This window comes from Sinocyclocheilus grahami, unplaced genomic scaffold (assembly GCF_001515645.1).
Source record: "Sinocyclocheilus grahami isolate Dianchi unplaced genomic scaffold, SAMN03320097.WGS_v1.1 scaffold44.1, whole genome shotgun sequence".
Lineage (NCBI taxonomy): Eukaryota > Metazoa > Chordata > Actinopteri > Cypriniformes > Cyprinidae > Sinocyclocheilus > Sinocyclocheilus grahami.
In genome coordinates this window covers 619,640-642,073 of record NW_015505223.1, presented here as the reverse complement: position 1 = coordinate 642,073, position 22,434 = coordinate 619,640, and the positions used below count along the sequence as shown (strand labels likewise).

The 22,434-nt window shown below is 39.2% G+C and overlaps 1 protein-coding gene across 3 annotated transcripts; it reads right to left on the bottom strand.

The window, feature by feature from the left end:
• Nucleotides 1-407: 407 nt before the first annotated feature.
• LOC107582381 (protein bicaudal D homolog 2-like) lies at nt 408-20,544 on the bottom strand. Of its 3 annotated transcripts, none has more exons than XM_016268190.1 (9): nt 19,955-20,544; nt 5,511-5,723; nt 5,169-5,321; nt 4,477-4,917; nt 4,012-4,341; nt 3,232-3,906; nt 2,936-3,087; nt 2,540-2,786; nt 408-538 (listed from the first exon to the last, which is right to left on the bottom strand). In XM_016268190.1, the coding sequence occupies exons 1-9, from the start codon at nt 20,204-20,206 to the stop codon at nt 536-538; spliced, it is 2,466 nt and encodes an 821-aa protein (XP_016123676.1). In that variant the 5' UTR covers nt 20,207-20,544; the 3' UTR covers nt 408-535. The 3 variants fall into 3 exon arrangements, with proteins under 3 accessions (XP_016123676.1, XP_016123677.1, XP_016123675.1); XM_016268191.1 differs by lacking the exon at nt 408-538 and adding an exon at nt 16,166-16,312 and having other exon boundaries at nt 1,976-2,786; nt 19,955-20,027; XM_016268189.1 differs by lacking the exon at nt 408-538 and having other exon boundaries at nt 1,976-2,786.
• Nucleotides 20,545-22,434: the final 1,890 nt, after the last annotated feature.

The following is a 22,434-nucleotide window of genomic DNA, read 5'->3' as shown; positions in this document are numbered from 1 at the left end:
AATGACTCCAAACTTCTAAGGAGCAAGTCAAAAGTTATTGTTCCACAAGTGAAGTTACACTACATGACTATCAAGATAATGTTCCGTTAGAATGTTTGACTTTTGAACAGAACAAGAAACATATATAGGCCTATTTAACATAATTGTTCTCCCTGGAATATGCTTAGAACCTGACAGTTAAGCATAAAATACTATAAACAAACCACAATTCTTATATTATAATTTTTTTTTTCAGTTAAATACATAAAATTCGCAAGAACAAAACAAAACACAAATGTGCCAAGCATACTGAAATGTGCAACTCTTACATAATATTAACTAGTGCACTGGAAGTGCACATTAAACAAAAACAAAGCAGAAAAAAATACCACAGTAACAGTCAAAATAATGATTACATAGATCGGTTGGCAGCCACATCCAGGGACAAATTTCTTGTTTCCAAAATTGGACCAGGCATGTGTATTCTGGACGAATAGTGTAGAACGGAGGAAGAGGGGAAATAACCGTTTGCAGATAATCTCCAGAGCTAATAAAATTACTGCAAAATTGAGAAACAAAATGCCCATCAGAATTATTACATCATAGCTGACCCAAATGTATTGTAAATAATGAATATAGCTAATAAGTCAAGTTGATAACACTGGACATAGACAAGTGAATGTTACCGTCAACAATAGTACACAGCAGAAGAATCATTTTTCCAGATGCAATGGACTGCAGGAAGCAGAAGACTCACATGCAACAGACAACATGCCAACTAATACAAACAGTTCAAACTGAGAACAACAGATCATGCACGATAAAGTGGTTCAGAGTCACCACTGTAAAGATAACATGGACAATGTGTTATGCTGGCTGAAAGGCTAGATGAAACAGTACGAACAAAATCAACAAAGACATGGAATGACATGATAAAATAGTTGAAACCAACTTCTCAAATTCATCTTGAAGAAATTTAGTCTAAAATTTCTGAATTAACATCTTTTCTGTGCATGAGTGAGTGAGTGACGTGACATGTGGCCAAGTATGGTGACCCATACTTGGAATTAGTGCTCTGCATTTAACCCATCCAAAGTGCACACACACACAGCAGTGAACACACACACACACCGTGAACACACACCCGGAGCAGTGAGCAGCCATTTATGCTACAGCGCCCGGGGAGCAGTTGGGGGTTCAGTGCCTTGCTCAAGGGCACCTCAGTCATGGTATTGAAGGTGGGAGAGAGCGCTGTACATTCACTCCCCGCACCTACAATCCCTGCCGGTACGAGACTCGGAACTGCAACCTTTGGGTTACAAGTCCGACTCTTTAACCATTAGGCCATAAATCTAGACATTATCTTTAACAAAAGACACCTATCATTTTTTGTCATTTTTAACAAAAAATCTTTATCATGAATTATGTCCTTTACGGTTGCAACCTGGATTGCAAAGCTCCCAGCAGGCTCAGTAAGGTGCGTCTCTGTTGGGATTACACAGATTTATTCGCACTGACACAGAGATTAACAGACTAGCTTTGTGAAACTGGGTTTAACTCAATGACATTCAGTGCTGGTTGGGTTGAAGCAGAAACACTGGTCTCAGATGTTCAGAGAGAAAAGACTAATTTAGACAGACGTAGATGTATTTCAAAGTATAGTACTTTTTCTTAATTGTTTCCTCAATCCTTGTTTATAGATATCTATGGGTTGCAACTAAACTCACTGGAATAATCTAAAATATCTGTTTGTACAAAAACAATGAAAATGGAAACAATGCATTGCATTGTACATTACACACCAATGTGCTTTGGTCATATACTGCACATTTTGACAATCGTGGTAGGTCATGCAGTTAATCAATGCATACCGGAAAATAGTATGCACTACAGCCTGCTTTCCTTCTTTCTTTTTTCAGATTTGCTTTTGGCATTTTTGCCTTTATTGTAACAGGACAGTATTTAGACAGGAAGCGAAGTGGGAGAGAGATGGGATCGGGAAAGAGGGGATGGGATCGGGAAAGGCCTGCGAGCTGGAACTCGAACTCGGGACGCCCGGAGCGCAACATCACTATATGTCGGCGCCAGACTGCTTTCTTTAAAAAGCAAAAAAACAGCAGGTAGTACAAATGTCACGAGTGCCGAATGTCGAAACTAAAGAGATTCACTTCGGTACCCAAATATTGGAGTCTGCCTATTACAAAAAATAAATAAAAAAATGTAGTGATTGTGATAACCCTAGTAGGTACCATTACCAACCCATCCAATCTCTCCAGGTAGATCTACAGGAGAAGGACTAGGCCCCGACCTTTAGACAAGTATTAATGAAGCCATCAACTGTTAGCACAAACAGTGACATGCTAGCATTGTTTTGTCCCAAGCACACATACAGTAAAAGGATTGTTAGTTAGCATGAGGATGCTGATGAGTGACAATTACACACGTGTTAATCGGATCCAGTGTCACACAGAATTTTATACTTCTCACTGCAGAAAACCGCAGGACTTCCAATGAGGCCGTGTGGTTGTGGTCGGTTCTTACAGGGAAGTCTAGGACTTACATGGGGGCTGGAAAACGACAAGGGTCCTCTGCCACGGCTAGATGAAGTCTTCCCACGGCCTCCAGGCCCAGCACCGGATCCTCTTCGGGATTGCTCATGGTCAAACTCCAGATCCTCCAGTCGCTGAGTGAGGGCCAGTTTCTGCTGGATGGCCATACGCAGGAGGGAGTTCAGAGTCTTCTTCTCATCTTCTGCTGCAGCCAGCTGCCTCTGCATGTCGTCCAATTGAGTTACATACTCATCACACCTAAAGAAGAAAACGAGAATGAGGGATAGTGCAAGAAAGATGTAGTACCTGAATTGCATATCCCTACTGTTCTCTGGACAGTAGCAGGAATTTCTGCCAGATGAAGAAAGCTGGAAGCGAAGCAACTTTCAGTTGTCTTCCTGCAGTACCTGGTGGCAAACATTGCCCTGAGAGAGGAGAAAGTGGCAGCATCTTCTTTAAGAGCCTTCAGCTCGTTCCTCAACTTCATCATAGTTTCGGTGACCATGACCTTTTCATTCTCATATTTGCTCTTTAAGTTTGCCAGGGCAACCTCAGCTGTCTAAAAGGGCACAGAACCACACCACAGTTCAGAAAACGCTCTTGTAATACTACAATCTAAGGCAGTCCATTTGGATGGTCTACAAGAAGATCAATATTCTGCCGTCATATTCACCCATGCCAAGCTAATCGTTTTTGTTCTCACCTGCTTGTTGGCCTTGAGCACAGTCCTTAGCGTGGCAATCTGTTCTCGCTTAGTGCTCAGCAGGGACTTGAGCTTCAAAATCTCCTCCATGCAAGCAGCTTGGTCTTTATCCGCCACGGCGGCCAACTCTAGAGAAGCAATTCTTTGCCTGGATAGTTCTGTGGTACGGTCCACCGCCTTCTGCAAGTGGCGTATCTGATCCCGAATTATTGCTACTAGGTTGTAGATGTCCATTGGTTCAGGACGTGGATCTTCTCTGACTGGTGTCCCAGAAGTAGAGCTGTCAGCAGCGGTGGAGGTTGACCTGGGTGCCTCGGCTGTGCTGCCACTGGTTTGGGTCAACGTAGACTGACAATCTTTACCATCGGTCTTGATTCCTTTACCCTCTTTGTAAAAATCAAGCATGACACGATTCGGGGTTTCATTGTTGCACATGCAGACATGGTGGTAGAGGTTTGCAAGCTCTTCACTAAAGGCAACAAGCTCATCCTGGGCAACGCTGAGACTGCCTTCTGTCTCGCCCGCAACTGCACTCACTTCCTTTAGCTCCTTTTCCAACCGAGTGACTTGATCTCTGTCTGTGCGACTGCTGCTCTCCAGCTGAGACACTTGAATGCTGAGGTCACGCACCTGTCCCTCCAGTCGTGCCCGTACCTCTTCATACTCGGCCTTCATCTAGAAGAATCATGCATAATCAAGTTGCCACGAAATGTGCCTTCAACCCATTAATAAAACATAAATAATACTGAACAAAACTCGACTTTTCTCAGTCCCACTCACCTCATCATGCTCTGATTTTAGTGTCTTAAGCTCCTCTCGCAGTTCACCTGCCTCTGCTATGGCTACCTCATACTTGCAGCGAAGAATCTCTGGCCCATTGATATCCAGCTCATAATAGTCCACATCATTGTCCTCTCGACTGTCCCGCTCTCGCTCACTGTCCAGGGCCGACTGCCGCTCCTTGCCTGCCTGTAGTCTCCTCATTACGCCCAAATCATCGCTAAGTCTCATCATTGCTTCCTGCTGTTCGGCTAATGTTCCTCGAGCATGCTCTAGCTGCTTCTGAGAGTCCTGTAAAGTGGTGAGAAGAGCTACCTTCTCCCGCTCCACCTGCAAGGTGAAATGGAGGGGGAAAATGCTACATTTTAAGTGGTCTGGAACAAGGTGACTATGTCAACGAGGTTGACCAAAAGGTTGAAATGCGAAGGATTGCATTTGTAACGGTACACATAAAAATGGCCATACCTGTAAGAGCTGTTGCTTGAGTTTCTGGATTTCTGAGATGTTCAGCTCTGTCAACAAGTCATCCACCAGACTTGGTGCGGGACGGAAGTTTCCATCTCTTTTGGGTGAAGACAATCTGTTATCTTCATCATTAGCATCGCTGACTTTAGCAAATCCGTTTTCAAACATCAGAATGGCTTCGTCGTTATTTGGTTCATCTGCACTCAGTTTGAGCCCATCCAATGAGCTGGCAAGGAGCGAGTCTCCCAGGGTCATGTGATGTGTCAATTCTTTTCGAAGAGCTGCTTTCTGCTCCCGCTCAGTCTTTACGGTTTCTAGAGCCTCCGTTAGCTGACGCTCAGCTATTTCTCGTAACCGAACAGCATCCTCTAGCTGGCTGTTCAAGTACTGCACTTCCTCTTCCAAGCGTCGATTCTCATGCTTAAGTCCCTCAAACTCCACCTTTGGAAGAGATTTAGGAGAAACCAACCAAAGACTAAGGCTATGGCAACAGTAGACTTGTACATATGCAACTATGTGAAAGCAGTAGTTATCATTAGGAAGACACTTTCATCCAAAGTGCCTCCAAGGTGATGGTGCATGGTCTTCGCTTTGTGGGACTGGAACCAGCAACCTTTTGATTACCATTCATGAGCTTGGTCTACTCTTCCACACCCACATTTGGGATGTGATCAATGGTCAGGGCTACTAACCTGACCCTGTTTAAGGGTGGAGACTTGTTTCTGAAGGCTGATGTTCTCCTCCTCCAGTTCAGTGTAGTCCTGCAGCAGACGAGACTCTCGGATCTTGTACTCTCGAATGTCATCACGCAGACGACTGCGCTGCAGCTCCACAATTTCATTATTCTTAAGGACACAACAAACTTTAGTTGACAAATGACTAATAAAGAATATAGATTCACATATAGAATATAACACTACTGGTTTCATAACTGACTGGGTTTGTTTGCTGTTGAGTAAATTTTTATGTGGACAACTTTCATAAATATGTTTAGTAAATTCAATACTCTTAATAAAACCCTCTACAGCACAAACCTCTCTCAGCTCGAGTGCGAGGGTGCCCAGACATTCGTTCTCCGCCTGGGTGCTGGTGAGAGTGTTTTTGGTTTGTCGTAGGTCAGCCTGCAGTTCTTGCACTCTCTGCTCATAGTACGCCTCTTTAGATGCCGACTCGAGGATGAGGGACTCCTCCCTACTTTCCCCGTCTGCAGCCACCTTTCTACGGGTGGAGTGAACCTGGCCATATGCCTGTATGAATATGATTTAAGAGAGATTAGGGTTAGAATTATGTTTGAAGTCTATCAAGTTGTAATGGTACGGCTATAAACAAATTACTTGTTTTGTAGGGTGGAGGCTGGATGAGGATAAGCTTGAAATTAACAGTGTTGGTGCTTATTAATCTTAATTGTACTTAAGAAACGCTATGGGATTTGGGGCAAAAGTTAAATGGCTAAATGTAATTAAGACCCAAGGACCTTGTCAGTTGAAATTCTTCAACACACATCTAACATTAACATTTTTCTTCAGATTTGCCCCAAAATTAGCACAAACAAATTCTGAAGTCTTTTGATCCTGTCTAGGCCTTTGCTAGATATTGAAGCCAAATCTCAGGATTCCCAGACAGTTTAGTTTGATGTATGTGGGTCATTTTGTAAGACACAAAGATGCATTACCTGCAAACTGATGATGTAACCAGCTAGAGACAAAACTAGTTGAATTCTGTGCTCTTTTTATCAAACACTCCATCTCTTTCTTTCCCCCCTAAATTTGTGTGCCAGTCTGAATGATGTCATTAGCATCCTACAGCCTGACTGTGAAGTTGCCACACACACAAGCAACCATGGCAGCACAAGCCATAAATGTTAAAAGCTCCATTTGTGCTGGTGGCCTGGCTGAATGGCTAACAGAAAAGCATGCAGGGATCACTGATGTATGATGGACAAAGCACATTGATGCAAGGCCTAACAATCTGACACATTCAAATATGGGCAGGTTTGTATGGGCACAATATCTTCTTTTGTGGGCTTGAAATTAACAGTGTTGGTGCTTATTAATCTTAATTGTACTTAAGAAACGCTATGGGATTTGGGGCAAAAGTTAAATGGCTAAATGTAATTAAGACCCAAGGACCTTGTCAGTTGAAATTCTTCAACACACATCTAACATTAACATTTTTCTTCAGATCTGCCCCAAAATTAGCACAAACAAATTCTGAAGTCTTTTGATCCTGTCTAGGCCTTTGCTAGATATTGAAGCCAAATCTCAGGATTCCCATAGACAGTTTAGTTTGATGTATGTGGGTCATTTTGTAAGACACAAAGATGCATTACCTGCAAACTGATGATGTAACCAGCTAGAGACAAAACTAGTTGAATTCTGTGCTCTTTTTATCAAACACTCCATCTCTTTCTTTCCCCCCTAAATTTGTGTGCCAGTCTGAATGATGTCATTAGCATCCTACAGCCTGACTGTGAAGTTGCCACACACACAAGCAACCATGGCAGCACAAGCCATAAATGTTAAAAGCTCCATTTGTGCTGGTGGCCTGGCTGAATGGCTAACAGAAAAGCATGCAGGGATCACTGATGTATGATGGACAAAGCACATTGATGCAAGGCCTAACAATCTGACACATTCAAATATGGGCAGGTTTGTATGGGCACAATATCTTCTTTTGTGTTCAACAGAAGAACAACTCATACAGGTTTAGAACAAGTGGAGGGTGCAGGGCCATGCACAGACATTTTGAGGGGCAGTGGCCGAAATCACTGGGGGTAGGGCAGTTACTGCTCAGCCATACATGTATATGTATATGTATGTATGTATATGTATACATATGTATGTGTGTGTGTGTGTGTGCGTGCATGTGTATTAGGGTTGTGACGGTGATGAAATCCCACTGGTTAATCGACGTGTGACAACACCGGTAAAACCTGTATCCCTGAGGGGTGGGGTTCGTTGGGGTTCTCCCTCTTTTGCTCACTTTCTTTCACTATTAAATAGTGAATGCTCTAAATGCCCTTGCGCGTTTTACTTTCACTTTTGAATTAGCGGCAATTCTGTGTCAATTGCTTGAATGGACAACAACAAAACGGTACAACGACAAACTCACTTATATTAAACATAGAACTTTTGTTAACAAACTGAATAAAAATACACCATGCTATAGGCCTAATATAAAATAAATAACATGTATTAGATTATGTATTTGGATATATACAGTATTTACACTATTAAAGACTACTTTTTGTAAAAGTTGACATTTAAAGGTTGATTTGAAATGTCAGTTTTTGCATTATTATTGCGGTAAAATCTGGACACAGGGAACACATTTTGTTACTCATACTAGCTACATATAATAACTTGATCAGTCACACGAAAGTAATCAAAATAAATATTGACTCAGCGTGCTGCCCCTCTGCACTCATCGTCTGAGGTGCCCCTCTCAGCCGCTGCCCCTGTGCACACGCATTCCCGGTCCTGGACGTCTGTTAACACTCTGCTAATGATCCACTGTTTCCGCTAATCCACTCCATGTTTTCTCGCTCGCTCCCCAGTATCACAGTCTCTGTCCGAGTGCTGGAGTGGAGACAACAGTTTCAGAAGTTCGTCCCATCGACAGGCAGTGAAAGGGCATGAATCTATTACAAACAGTGGTTGAATTAATAATTTGGTAGTTTGTTTTTGTATTTGTGTTGGTAATGTTTTGCTCCTGGTCTTTTAATAATGGTGCTAAGTTAACAGTGTGTACAAAATATCCATATTCTCGAACGAGAATTATTGTCGAATCAAATTGTTGAACCCGATATGATCTGATATAAATAACACCAAATTTGCTGTTATTGGCACACTTTGTAGAAAAATAATGCCTTCACAAAAAGAAGACAGAAACAGAGAGAGAAAAAGCGAAGGGAGGCTGCTCAAGGCAGTTCAACACTGCAAAGATGGATCATATTAATAGTAGGACTATACATTATCTAAATGGAATATTGGCTACTATAAATGTTCTAAAAGATTTTTACATTAGCATAGTATAGCATAATATATAGATTTATGCTGTATGATATTAAATTAAATGTCTGATACTTCCATTCAAGATGAGGCAGCAGAGGCAGGCTCAGAGAGTGAGGAAGAGCCCACTGAGCATCAGCCAAATCAGACAGGTACAGGTAAGCCTGTTAAACTGGCTGAAAGTAGCAGCTCAAGCAGGGGTGCCCAGTCCTGCTCCTGGAGGGCCGCTGTCCTGCAGAGTTCAGCTTCAACCCCAATTAAACCCACCTGAACAGCTAATCAGGCTCTTAATAAGCATAAAAGAAACTTCCTGACAGGTGTGTTAGAGGCAAGTTGGAGCTAAAATCTGCAGGTTAATGGCCCTCCAGGACTGAGCTTGAGCACCCCTGTGCTATAGTGTGATAAGAAGAAAGATAGACAATTACAGCAACATAAATTGAATTAGCATTAAGCAGTATTTACAATATGTTAAAGGTTTGTTATTCATTTTCTATATTAAGATGATTCTGCCTCAGAGTCAACTCAAATCAGAGTGAAGGTCATGGAGTGAAGGTCATGGAACTGAGCCAATGACAGAAAATATTCAGATTGAGACAGAAAGGCAATACAGGGAGAAAGAGAGAGAAGAGACAGAGGCAGAACAAGAAGATATGGAAAATGAGGCAGCCACAGCAGTGTACACAAGAAAGAAAGAGCCAGAAGACTTTGAGTTTTAGTTCCAATTACAAAATCCATCAGATCCTGCCCATGTAAAGAAATACAATATAACATACAATGCGGCCTTCACAAAATTGTCAAATTCAGTAGGACCCTGTCGTCCAATTTTGCAGTTCCCAAAAAAATGAACAAGGACGATCATTTCAGAGGCAATGGTATGAAGAACACCCCTGGTTAGAGTATTCTCCTAAGAATGATGCAATGTACTGTTTCAGCTGCAGGCTTTTCATGAATGATGAGAAGTATAAGAGCAGGACAGGTTGGAAGTCAGTAGGGGTAAGTCTATGGAAGCAGGCTAAAGAAAAAATGAAGGAGCATAGCAGGACAGAGTCACACATGCTTGGCATGATTCGGTGGAATGCCTTTAAAAGAAAAGCATTGGATGCAGCTTTAGAAAAAGAAGAAATGCAAGCAGCCAAAGAAAGAGAAAGGCAAAACAACAGGGAGATTATCTACCGACTATTCGATATTATATTGTACTTAGCAAAACAAGGCATGGCCCTCAGAGGTGACGACGAAAGCCTGTCAGGTTCAAACAAAGGAAATTTCTTAGAGCTTGTGGAGATGGTTGGCCAATATGACAGTGTCCTGAAGCTTCATCTTGACAAAATCAAGGAAAAACAGGCATCACATCAAAAACCTCAGGTGTCTCTCTTCTCAAACCGAATACAAAATGACCTAATTAGAGCCCTAGCTGTTTATGTTAAACGCTCCATACTGAAGGAAGTGAGGGAAGCATCAATATTTTCATGCATTCATGTTGTGCGTTATGTGCATTACATGATGATAAAGGAGCGCTTTATTCAGCTCTGTGATGTTCAGTCAACAACAGGAGAACAACTTGAAACCCTAGTAATGACTGTGCTGAAGGAGAACCAGCTGAAAGTTGAGGACATATATGGCCAAGGCTACGATGGAGCTACCAACATGAGCGGGCCTTATAAAGGACTACAGTCAAGCATACAAAAGCAAAATGAAAAGGCATTATATGTTCATTGCCATGCTCGTTGCTCTAGTGGAGAGCGCTAAGTCAAGCATACACTTTGTCCGTTTTTTTCACAGTAGTTGAACAACTTTACACCTTCATTGCCAACTCCACAAAACGACATGCAGCATTTGTACAAACACAGCAAACCATGAATCCAGGCCAGCGTGCCCTTGAGCTACAGAAGCTCTCAGACACCCGATGGAGCTGCAGGGAAACAGCCCTAAAGACTCTCAGAAAATGCCTCCCTGCAGTTGTGCAATTCCTAGAAGATCTGACAAAGTCTGAGCCACCTGTTCAAGCTACAGGGGAAGCAAACATGCTGCTGCACAGCATTAACTTTGAATTTATCCTTTGCTTGGAGATAACAACTCCAATATTCATGGAAACAGCAGCATGCTTCAAATGCTCCTCAGCGGCAAGACCTGGATTTGGCAGCAGCATACACTGTTGTAAATGGTGTCATTAACAGAATGAACACAATGAGGACTGAAGAGCAATTCAAAGAAATACATCACCATGCTACCATTCAAGCAGAGACAAGAGCGATCAATGTGCCTGAAGAAATTCCAGGGCAAGTAAGATGGCGAAAAGTACCAATAAAGTTTAAGTACTGCTCCACATCAGCAACAGAGGACCACCAGCCACAGACTCTAGAGGAAGGATGTACTTCACTTTTTTGGATTCCCTGATTCAGGAACTCCACAGACGATTGATTTCAAGGGAAAGGCAACACTGACAAAATTGTGATGTCACTGCATTGTTTGATTGAGCCATCAAAGTGGAAAGACACTGCAAATGCTGAAGCACTTAATGCTGCCCATACTCTCTGTGAGTTCTACGGTTTTCAAGAGGAGGAAGAACAGCTGCTAACTGAGCTTAGAGTTTTCCACTCTTCATACACATGCTCACAAAAAAGTGTCCATGCAATTTTGGAAGCATTCAAAGACTTTGAAGCTCATGTTGTGTTTCCAACACTTTTCAAGCTGCTGAAAATCTCTGCAACACTGCCAGTCTCCACAGCCTCTGTTGAACGCTCATTCTCAAAATTGAAGCTGGTGAAAACTAAACTTCGTAATGCATGTGGACAAGAACGACTCAATGATCTTCTGCTTCTGACCATTGAAAAAGACATGGTATCGAATAGAAAGGTTTTGCTGTAAAAAAAAAAAAAAAGGAACATCAACATGTAAAACATTTATATGTAAATAGTTTGTTATAAGCAATGCGTAGTTGTGATTATTCTATCAAAACATCTTTAATAAAGTCTGAAATTTCTAAGTGCGTGTGCTGTCTTCTCCTGCCCCAACCCGTAGTGCCCCTTTTTTTAGTTTCGGCCACTGCCCCTTAAATTGTCTGTGCACGGCCCTGCCTGGGAGGGTGAGTAAAATAACCGAAGGCATAGAAAAAAGCTGAAACCAGGTTTAATTCAAATCAACCCCTGGGAAATGAAAGTGCCTGTAAATTGATGAAACGTCCATTAGCGACCCTGGCCCATAATAATATCAGAATGTGTGTGAGACAGAAAGAGACGTGGAAATGGTGTCAGCACTAAGTCGTCCTCCTGCCACAGCAGCTGCTGGCAGCTGTCCACCTATCACTCTGGGTTGCCAAGACATTTCTTTAGAACCTTATTCTGATGGATAAAGGCCATGCCAACAACACACAGACCTCCAACACTGTGTGTTTCTCTCTATTCCCAAACTACTGATTAGCAAAACCTATTTTTGTGATCAGGTCTTTAATAAAAGACGACAACATTTCTGTGTAACATAAACTGATTCCTTGTATATCTCTTAATCAACTTACAATTCTCAGTTCTGCTCTGATTAAACTCAACCAGAGTTGCATTCACAGTTTACTCTGTATAACTAGTACTGAGAAAAGGTATTGTTAAATATATCCATGCCACTGCTGTATAAGACTGCTATTAAGACCTCAGGAGAAAGATTAAGCTGTGATGTTAGACATAAGACTCCTCACCTGCACAGACTTTTACAGCGAACAAATCCGCAAGCCTAGTTTTCTTGGTTGTTTGTTTTCAATGTCTAATAGGGCTGGACAATAATTCAATATCAATATGTATCGCGATATTTTTATTTTTTTTAAAAGGTGGTATAATTTTTAAACACATTTCCGATATACATTACCAGTGTTTCCCATACATTGATTTATTTGTGGCGTTTGACTTGTTGAATAAACATGAGCACTGCACGTTTCAAAATCAAAACGCGGCGCGGGTGTTTTATATGAATGTATCTCTTAAGGGAACCGACCATCTTCAGAAAAGGTTCGATGGCATTTTTATTTTTTCTGATAAAGTAGCGTTCATGAGCGGAGCTGCTTTGATTACAGCCATTATTGGAGAAACGGCTAGTTCTACCGCTCTCAAGGCGCCTCCTGCTGGCAGACAAGCAGTTTGCATTTTCAATAATAAGCCCGTCTCCAGCAACGTTTTTGTTGTTGCTCAATTCACATTTGTTTCAATCTATAAGAATAATCAGTCTACACTACCAGTCAAAAGTTTTTTAACAGTAAGATTTTTATTGTTTTTTTTGTCTTCTGCTCACCAAGACTGCATTTATTTGATCCAAAGTACAGCAAAAACTTTTTTTTTTTTACTATTTAAAATAACTGCTTTCTATTTGAATATATTTTAAGTGTAATTTATTGCGGTGATCAAAGCTGAATTTTCAGCATCATTACTCCAGTCTTCAGTGTCACATGATCCTTCAGAAATCATTCTAATATGCTGATTTGCTGATTATCAATATTTAAAAGTTACTTGCATAATATTTGATGTATGAGTGCAATTTATTTCGCACAACAAAAAAATACAGTAGACTTGTCAACACAATTGCTACTCTAAAAATGTATTTGAAAGGGAAATTCAGAGGGAATTGACTCTGTTGAAAACAACAACAACAAAAATGCTTGCCAACGACAGCTGATTCAGAAACCAGACCGCATTGCTCTATGTGAGAGAAGACTCAAAAATGGCTTTTCCCCACAGCGTAGTTAACAGAAACTTGGTTTGCATGTTAACTGATTTTAGCTGACTTTGATCTGACTCAGATTTCAGCCATTTCAGTTTTGACAGCACATAAAAATAGTTTAGCATCAACAGTTTACAGATCTCTTTTTAAATGGCAAATGCATTAAGAATGAACAAGCAGTTAGTGGCTGGACAGTCTGAAAATATCTTCTACTTTCTAAAAGTTTGCACAAGTCAGTCTTAATTTTTCAAATATACTTCTCTTAAGTTACAGAAAACAGGAAGTTATATAGAGAGGAAAGGAACCAGCTTCTTGTAGCCAGATTGTTCTCTGCATCAAAATTTTTACATTTTTTTTTTACGTGCAGTTTAGGGATGTTTATCAAAAATATATACCATATTTTACAGAATTTAAGTCGTGCAAAACGTGCTTTTAGTTCAAAGCAGCTTATATAATGCAATTAATGTAATGCACGCAAAACTTAGGCAAAGAGCACAGATTTGGATTTGTCCCGAATGAGAAAGTTTTAATTTCGTTTTATTTGGTATTTTACATTATTTCTGAACATCATAATTGTGTGAACATCATGTGAATTTTTCTGAACATCATGTGACTTTTACACCAATGCAACTTATTTTTCTCACAAGAATGCAAATTTTAACCAATGCGATTTAAAAAGCAGATATGTAGAATTTGTAATTGCAAATTTTGTCCATCTAGAAGTAATAACTCGGCAAATACAGCGACTATAGGACGTGTTACAAGCTGGACCTCTGTCACCCTCATGAGCACTACAGCTCAATGTGTTGGAGTAAAATACATTCATCATCGCTAGACCTTATCATGGTTATCAGGAGGAAATATGCATTTAAACTGTAGAATTCTACATCAAGTATTTTTAATCAGATAAAGCAGGGCTCACTGGAGGGCCACTGTCCTGCAGAGTTTAGCTCCAACTTGCCTCAACACACCTGCCTGGAAGTTTCAAGTATGGTTTCAAGCTGGTTCAGGTGTGTTTAATTAGGGTTGGAGCTAAACTCTGCAGGACATCGGCCCTCCAGGTCTGAGTTTGGAGACCCCTGAGATAAAGCTACAAATCTTGATATATAAAAAAAAGAACATTCCATTTAGAAAACTGCTGTTTTTCCATCACTAGGCTTAAGAAACCTCAAATATTTACTTCTGCTTCTTTAAATAGTCACAAACCCTATAAACCACACCAGTCTGTAGATAGGCTGTATCAACATGGTGAGGGAGTCCCACCCCTTGCACAGCTGTGGACCCACCACACTGCTGGAGGCTCTATTCTCATCCCTCTTGTTGAAGAAGACTACATTTCACCCTTCTTTCAAGCTTTAAACCCTTTCTGATGGACTGAACAGCTGACAAAGTATTTCATCCTGGATTTACTGTTTATTTGAGATATGATTGTGATGGACTTGGAGCTCCTTCAGCACACTCCACATTCAACATAGAAGAATTACACTATTTACTTACTATCTACTCCAAGAAAAAGGGATGTACAATATAATGGAGATGTTATCAGTATTTGCCATTCATGCAGCGATTAAAATTTGGGGGCATTTTTAAAAGAAATTTGTTATTTTATTATTTGCAATAAATTGATCAAAAGTGATAGTAAAGACATTTATAATGTTACAAAAGATTTCTATTTCAAATAAATGCTGCTTTATACTTTGTTCATTGAAGAATCCTGAACAGAAAATATATTGTGGGTTCCACAAAAATATAAAATCGGCATATTAGAATGATTTCTGAAGGATCATGTGACACTGAAGACTGCGGTAATGATGCTGAAAATTCTGCTTTGTAGCTGAAGAAATACATACAATTTTAAAATATATTCATATAGAAAACTGTTAATAATCTTTTACAACATCACTGTATTTTTGATTAAATAATTGCAGCCTTGGTGAGCATAAGAGACATTTCAAAAACATTCAAAAATCTTACTGGCCCTAAATTTTGAATGGTAGTGTATAAGATAATTATTTTTCCGGTTGCACATCTTTTCGAATTTGCGTAAAGCATGTAAAACTCTAGATTGGAGCTGTAGTGTAAACACTATTTCTTAAACTGAAAGCAGGCAAAAATATTTTTTTATTTCCCAAAATATTTATCTCTCTCTGTGGTCATATTAATGTAACCTACCAAAACACCTTATTGGCATATGGCATAAGGAATGCTACTCTTGCCGAGACTGTGTCTTACTATGCTAAGAGAGTATTTTGAGAATGAGAATGTGTGTGTTTGTGTGTTGGAGTTCAAACAGGTGAGAGAGTAGATCTGATGTACTTGGATGGGATTAACTAGTCTCCTCGTTTCACCTCACCCTCCGTCTGATCCAAAGTGTCTGAGCCTTGATCACTACGCCTATCTTTAATGCACTCAGCATGTGCACTCTCTCATGGTTTAACATCAATATTTCACATCTGACATCACTCAGCATTTAACAGAAAATAGAAAAAGCAACAAAAAAAGCATTTGAAACACCTTACCACAACAAAAATAAGAGAGCTCAAATTAATTGAGAAACATAGAATCTTTGAACTTTTAAAAATTGTTCTGCACACCGCAGGACCATTTAAAATAAATTAGTGAAGGTAAAAAAAGAAATAATAAATGGTGATCAAAAACAGGACTTAATTATATTTAAATGTTAAACTAAATCTAAAAAAAATTATGAATTAAAATAAATAAATGCTGAGTAGTAACAGGACCTAATTATATTTAAATGTAAACCTAAAATTTAATTAAATAAATAAGTAAATGGCAACTGGTAATGGGACCTAATTATTTAAACGTTAACCTAAAATCTGGAAACAAAAATAATAATAATATACATATTAACAATAAATATTAATTAAATAAATATCTTCAGCTGAAATAAAATGTATTAATTGATTAAAAATAAATGTAAACAAACAAATAAATGTGACTAGTAACAAGACCTAATTGACCATAAGCACGGAGCGTTCTTTGGAACTTCCGCATAAAGAGAAGCCAGCTCGTAAACTTCCGGTGAAGCCTCATTTGGTGTTGTGGTATATAGGTAGAGACTCTTGAGACCATCACAGAAACCTCTCCTGCCTCGTTCTTGTCAGAAACTAAGAAACAAAATCATTTCAACACCGTAAATAATGATAGCGGCATTAACAAACAGTTTCATGTTATTTAACAACATATCATTTTATATGCCAAGCCTGGTAATCCCGGGAGAGTACCTACCTACACACAATTGTACATTAAATGCTGACAACTAAACACAATCGTAACTGTTTAGGCTAACGTTAGCTAGCAAGCGATGCTATCTCGTAAACGGCATCATAATGGTATTCTTGATAATCGGTAACTTAGCTTCATAGTCATGAACACATTTTTAAAATGCATAATATTTTAAAGCCTTTTCTTATTTCTCAACTCTACAGCTGTGCAGTAAAAATCACTTTAAAGGGGTCATATGATGCGATTTCAAGTTTCCCTTTCTCTTTGGAGTGTTACAAGCATTCACTTCTCATTCATAAAGATGACATGAAAAAATGTGCCAAAAATGTCTCCTGGCAGAAAACAAAGACTTTTAAGATGAAATTGAAATGAACATAGCATTATAAGCAGTAAATGACAGCAGAGGATCACTCATTAGCTCAGCAACAACTCCCTAGTTTTTTCACATCTTGCTTTTGGATTTATTATGAAATGTCTATTATAACAAATTTGTTTAATCAAATTAATCATCATTATTATGCACTGAAAATTATTATTATTATTTGACTACATCTATCTTTTCTGTATTAATGAGTTTGAATTGATTTAGTTAATAAAATGACTCATGCAAGATAATCTGCCTGCTAATCTGATTTCATGCGTTGACCTACTACAGAAGTCTAGTGGCTTGGATTGATACAAAAGCATTTTATAAACAAGTCATTTTATAGCTTCCAGCTGAAGCCCCTTGCTGACACCACAAGTGTGAGATCAGTCTAGTCTAGGTGCTTTTTTTAGCCTGATTTCTTCCCAGATCTTCTTACTACATGACAAAGACTGCATCCTCTATTTAGAGCCGTGCAGAAAAGATTAGAGTGGAAGGAAGTATACAGAACCGAGACGAGCTCGAAATAAACTATAATTCTAACAATCAGGATTAATGGCTGAGCTTTGCTGCATGTTTGTGTTGACAGGAAGCTGCAGGGGAAAAGGAGAGAGGAAGAAGTTGTGCAAAGGTGCTGAGAACACATTCAAAACGGAGTTGAAAATAAAGAAAACCATAAGAAGTCTATTTAGGTCTAAAACAATTCATATACATCCCAGTCGAGGTTTATTTTAGGATGGCATATCAGGAAGATAGTCTGTCACTCAAAAAACGGACATCAACATCTCACTTCTTGTTTCATTTGCAGCCTCTGATCAACATCACACGACTTATCTATTTACACTTGTCTATATATTAGAATGCTGAACGTACAAAATGAGGTATTTAATAAATTAAGGATTTATTGATTTTACATATAGGCTACTCATAAATCTAATTGTAAAATTAATATCCTGCTTTTCCATAGATAACAAGCAGGAAATCCTGTGGTCTTCTTTTAGGTAACTGTAATGAAAACAAACAAGAATCACTACAAATTCTAAAATAAACGTAATTGTATGTAATATTAGCCTTTGCATAGTCTTTGTGTAAAGCTATATAATCTATATCACATATATAACATATCTGCAATGACATTTAAAGGGGTCATATGATGCTGCAAAAAAGAACATTATTTGGTGTATTTGGTGTAATGAAATGTGTTTATGCGCTTTAAAGTAAAAAAAACACATTATTTTCCACATACTGTACATTATTGTTTCTCCTCTATGCCCCGCCTTTTTGAAACGTGCCGATTTTTACAAAGCTCATCGGTCTGAAAAAGTGAGGTGTGCTGTGATTGGCCAGCTATCCAGTGTGTTGTGATTGGCCGAATTCCTCAAGCGTGAGACGGAAATGTAACACCCCTCACATACTGTTGATGCCGCATCCCGGCCGGAGCGACGAGACAAAAACATGAAAACCCATTACAAACGAGGCATTTGTTGCATCCAGTGGGGACATAATTACTGATTATAATGACTTATACTGTCTTTTTACACGTTGCGTTGCATTGCGCCGCATAAACATAAAACCCTGTCTGCATTTGTGATCAGAGAAATGACAAACAACAAGTGCAACTCTACACTGCTCAAAACTCACGTTTGAATCATCAGTGGCAAATCCTTTAAATGAAAACGTACTTACGTGAGTCAGAACTGCCGGCATTTTAGTCTAACGTTACTCTCCCAGGATCAGTAAACAGTCCTTCATAAAATGTGCTGCACACATCTGGACATTTGGGTTAAACTGTTCTAGAACAGTGTTGTAAATACAACTTAACCACTGATTTCTAGTTTGGAAGGCCAAACAAAGTAGTTTCGCTTTCACAACGAAGCACACAGCGTCTTTACGACATTGCGGCAGAAACAACAATACTACAGCGAGAATAAAAGTTGCGCCTTCTTTCTTTGCGTGAACATTTGGGCGGCGTTATGCAAATCTTCCCACATAGTGAGGTAGACATGTGGGGGCGTGTTAGAACGAGCCGTTTTAGGTAGGTGTGGCTGACTCTGAACTTTTATAAAGAATATCTCTTTGGATTTGAGACTTTAGTCATTGCAACTTTACAGATCTTCTTTATGCACCAAGAGCTTGTAACAGTCCAAAGAGAAAGGAAAACTTGAAATCGCATCATATGACCCCTTTAAAATATTGGTACTGTCAGAATATTTCTGATTATAGAGGTCTAACAATACGTTTTATTGGCTGATTTATAAACAAGACTGACCAGTATAAATATTTGACTGCAAGTACCAATGTTGATTTTTTTTCATCACCAATAAAGATAAGCAAAACTGATATTTTTTGCTTTCCGACTCCATTATAAATGGCTAAATCACTGACTAGACGACAACAAAAACCTAATATGCATTATGAATATTTGATCAAGAACAACAATAATGAATTGTGACAAATGAACTATCAAAAGTGCAAATATTCCATCTAGTCACACAGTTTATTTGAAAGCATAAAACCTACATGCACAATAACTATAACACAATCCGAGGTGGAGTTTAGTCACACTAGTACAGTTTAAACTGAATGGCTATTTTGTATCTTTAGAGCTAACAATTAGCATTTCACCTTTGTGATTTGAAAGCTGACATAATCTGTATCAAGTCTATATACATTCAAAAAGTTTAATTTTGCGGATAATTTTATTCTGCCAAGTGTCAGTGTGGTAAAACAATAGACCTGAATGAAATAATATTCGATGCTTTTTGTATTTGATTTCAAGCAAAATGTTAATTATAATATCAACTGTCCATAATTAACACTTGGCTCCTATATTTCTATATCATTTTATCAACTGTCCATAATTAACACTTGGATCCTATATTTCTATATCATTTACAGACAAGGCTGTCAATCGACCGATAACGAGCACTTCAAACTGGCAAAATATCAGCAGATTTATGCATATTTCTTAATATGTTCTATCATTTGTGGCACTTTTTTGTGAAGTAGGCTACGTGCTGAAGAACAATGAAAGCACACAAAAAGAGTGAGAATGGGTGGAGACTGGTACACTTTTCCTCTCGTGCGCCGCTGCTCGCGAAATCAAACATTTAGAACGTAAGTCGCAGCATTGTAACATTATTGTATCATTTCGTCTCACCTCTCTGAGCTGATCCAGTTCTTGTCTGGCGGTCTCATGTGCGTTCTCCAGATCATCAAAGCGTTGTTTCAGCTGCTGGTTCTCCTCCAGCACCACGAGCCCGTACTCCGCCGCCTGGATCTTCTCCCGGCTCGTCTCGCTCAGCTCCCGCGTCAGGCGCTCGATCTCCGCGCGGAGCCAGTTGGGCCCGGCCTCCGTGACCAGCTGCGCCTCGGGACACCCGTCCTCCTCCCCGGACATGTTTGCCATCATCCGGCACAGTCTAATACAGGCGATAACGGACCGAGTCCGTTAGTTCCTCATTCTCAACCATGAAGTTGCTCATCAATCTGAAGAAGTGCATGCAGTTTATTAGATGCACTATTCTTAATATTAAAGTTCAGATTCAATCTTATAAATTTATTCCCCATGATTTAACGTATAACTCCATGATTTCCTCTTGTTCGGATGTCATTCCTCAGATTGGGAACTCGGTTTGTGAGCTCATCCAGACGAAGTGATTTTGTCGTTCCTGTTTGGTGGATAATGTAGTTCCATTCACATATGCATGCGTTGTATTAGGGCTGGTGCTAGACTACAAGACCCATAATGCTTTGTGTTTTGTACACGAAGGCAGCACAGATGGTTCGCCGACTGGATGCCAAATTCAACCCAAAATGTTGCTCAATGCTTCCATCTGCTGATGGTAATATTTCAGGCCGTGCGAACTGCGAAGTAGATGTAAGGTCCTCCAGTTTCTGAGTTTTTGATATCAGGGACTCCTTTTCTTAAATATATAGTGGATATAGTCTATGTATAAAGACCTATTTATACTTTGTGTGAAAAAAAAGTAATTAAAAAGTGTGGAAAGAATAAGCGTAATATTGTCAAAATAATATTACAAAGACAACACATTTGTTAAATTAAATAATTTATATATTAACACAGTCATTGCATTGAACCCAAAATAAATTCTTAGAATATTATCTGGAAAATATTTACTTATTTTTGCGTGTGTGTATATAGCTATTATTATCAGAGGACACGTGAGCATAACGGTTAGCAGATCAATGAATGAGAGGGCAGCATTACTAGAGTTGTCCATTTACCACACCTTGTTACAACACAGTAGGGCTATTACAAACAGAAACAATACTGTACTACATAGATGTTTCCTGTCAGCTCGATTTCTGAGTGGACTTGGACTTGATTTCGGGCTGTTCCGATGAGCATGAACGGTATATGAATGGAGAACTCACATGGGCCGTGAGCAACTGAGTGGAGCACACACGTGCATAGAGCGGGATAATACATAGAGTGTCACACCACGTGAAAGTGAATCCTGAGCGGTGAACTAATTTTCGGCAGCCGGAATTTCAGTGCATCTCTAATTATTGGCGACATTAGAAATGGATATTATATAATAGCTGCTTTTTTGAACATTTTAGCAATTTAAAAATAGATTTTTTACACGGCACCCCTGCTCTCGACAGACGCGGCACCCCAGTTGGGAAACACTGTTCTAAATAATGCCTCGAGTGGGGCTTGAGGAAGTGACGTCGCCTGCGTCTGCGCAGTGCGACCTGATGCAGCCCCTGAAGTGAGACACAGGAAACAGAAATACTGCAAAATAATAATAATAACGCGACTAAACGAGATGAAATAACGTTATAACATTTAGTTTCGTCTCGTTTTTGTTCAAAAAAAAAAAAAAAAAATTTTTTATAATTTTTTTTTTTTTTTTATTATTGTTGGTACATTTTTATACTTTTTACAATTTATTTAAACTTTCTGTATAGTCTATCCTCACACCCTCATGGAGCCAATCTGAAAACCCCTGCTCAACACCTGAAACTCAATTGTCTATCATTGTGTTTTCAGTTGACTATGCTTTATTCTGCTTTTCTGCAGTTTCCTTCCACGTTGCCACCACAATTGCATGTAAAACAGAAAGTATTTAATTAAAGAGCATTCAAACCACATAACTGGTTTTGCTCATCAATCTGAAAGTGAAATATATTTTCTTCATGCCAACTCATCACTACTATCCGCCATGGTTAATGACTGACACACTTGAATCGAAAGAAGAAGTAACAGAATGAGCGTTTAATGTATCCAAGCTGAACTATCATCCCAATGGTGAGTTCTTATTTAGCTTTCTCTCATACTCTCTAAGAAAGACGTAATACTGAATGATGTCAATACTGCATATTCAGTTACTGTACAATTCTTTCTTTAGGGTGCTTTGGATGTTTACAACCATTGTAAGTTTGCCAGATCAGATTTTAAATCGAAACTGAAAGTTGTAGAGTATTTATTTATTTCTACTTTGCCTACAGATAAATTTTACCATTTTTTCTCTATCTGCTTTGGCCTGGGCTGTGGACTATTACTCTACAGGCCATTTTACTGTAAGTATATACTATGTATATATATATATATATATATATATATATATAAGCCTACTATGAACAGCACTGGTTCTTCAGACTTTAGTGAAT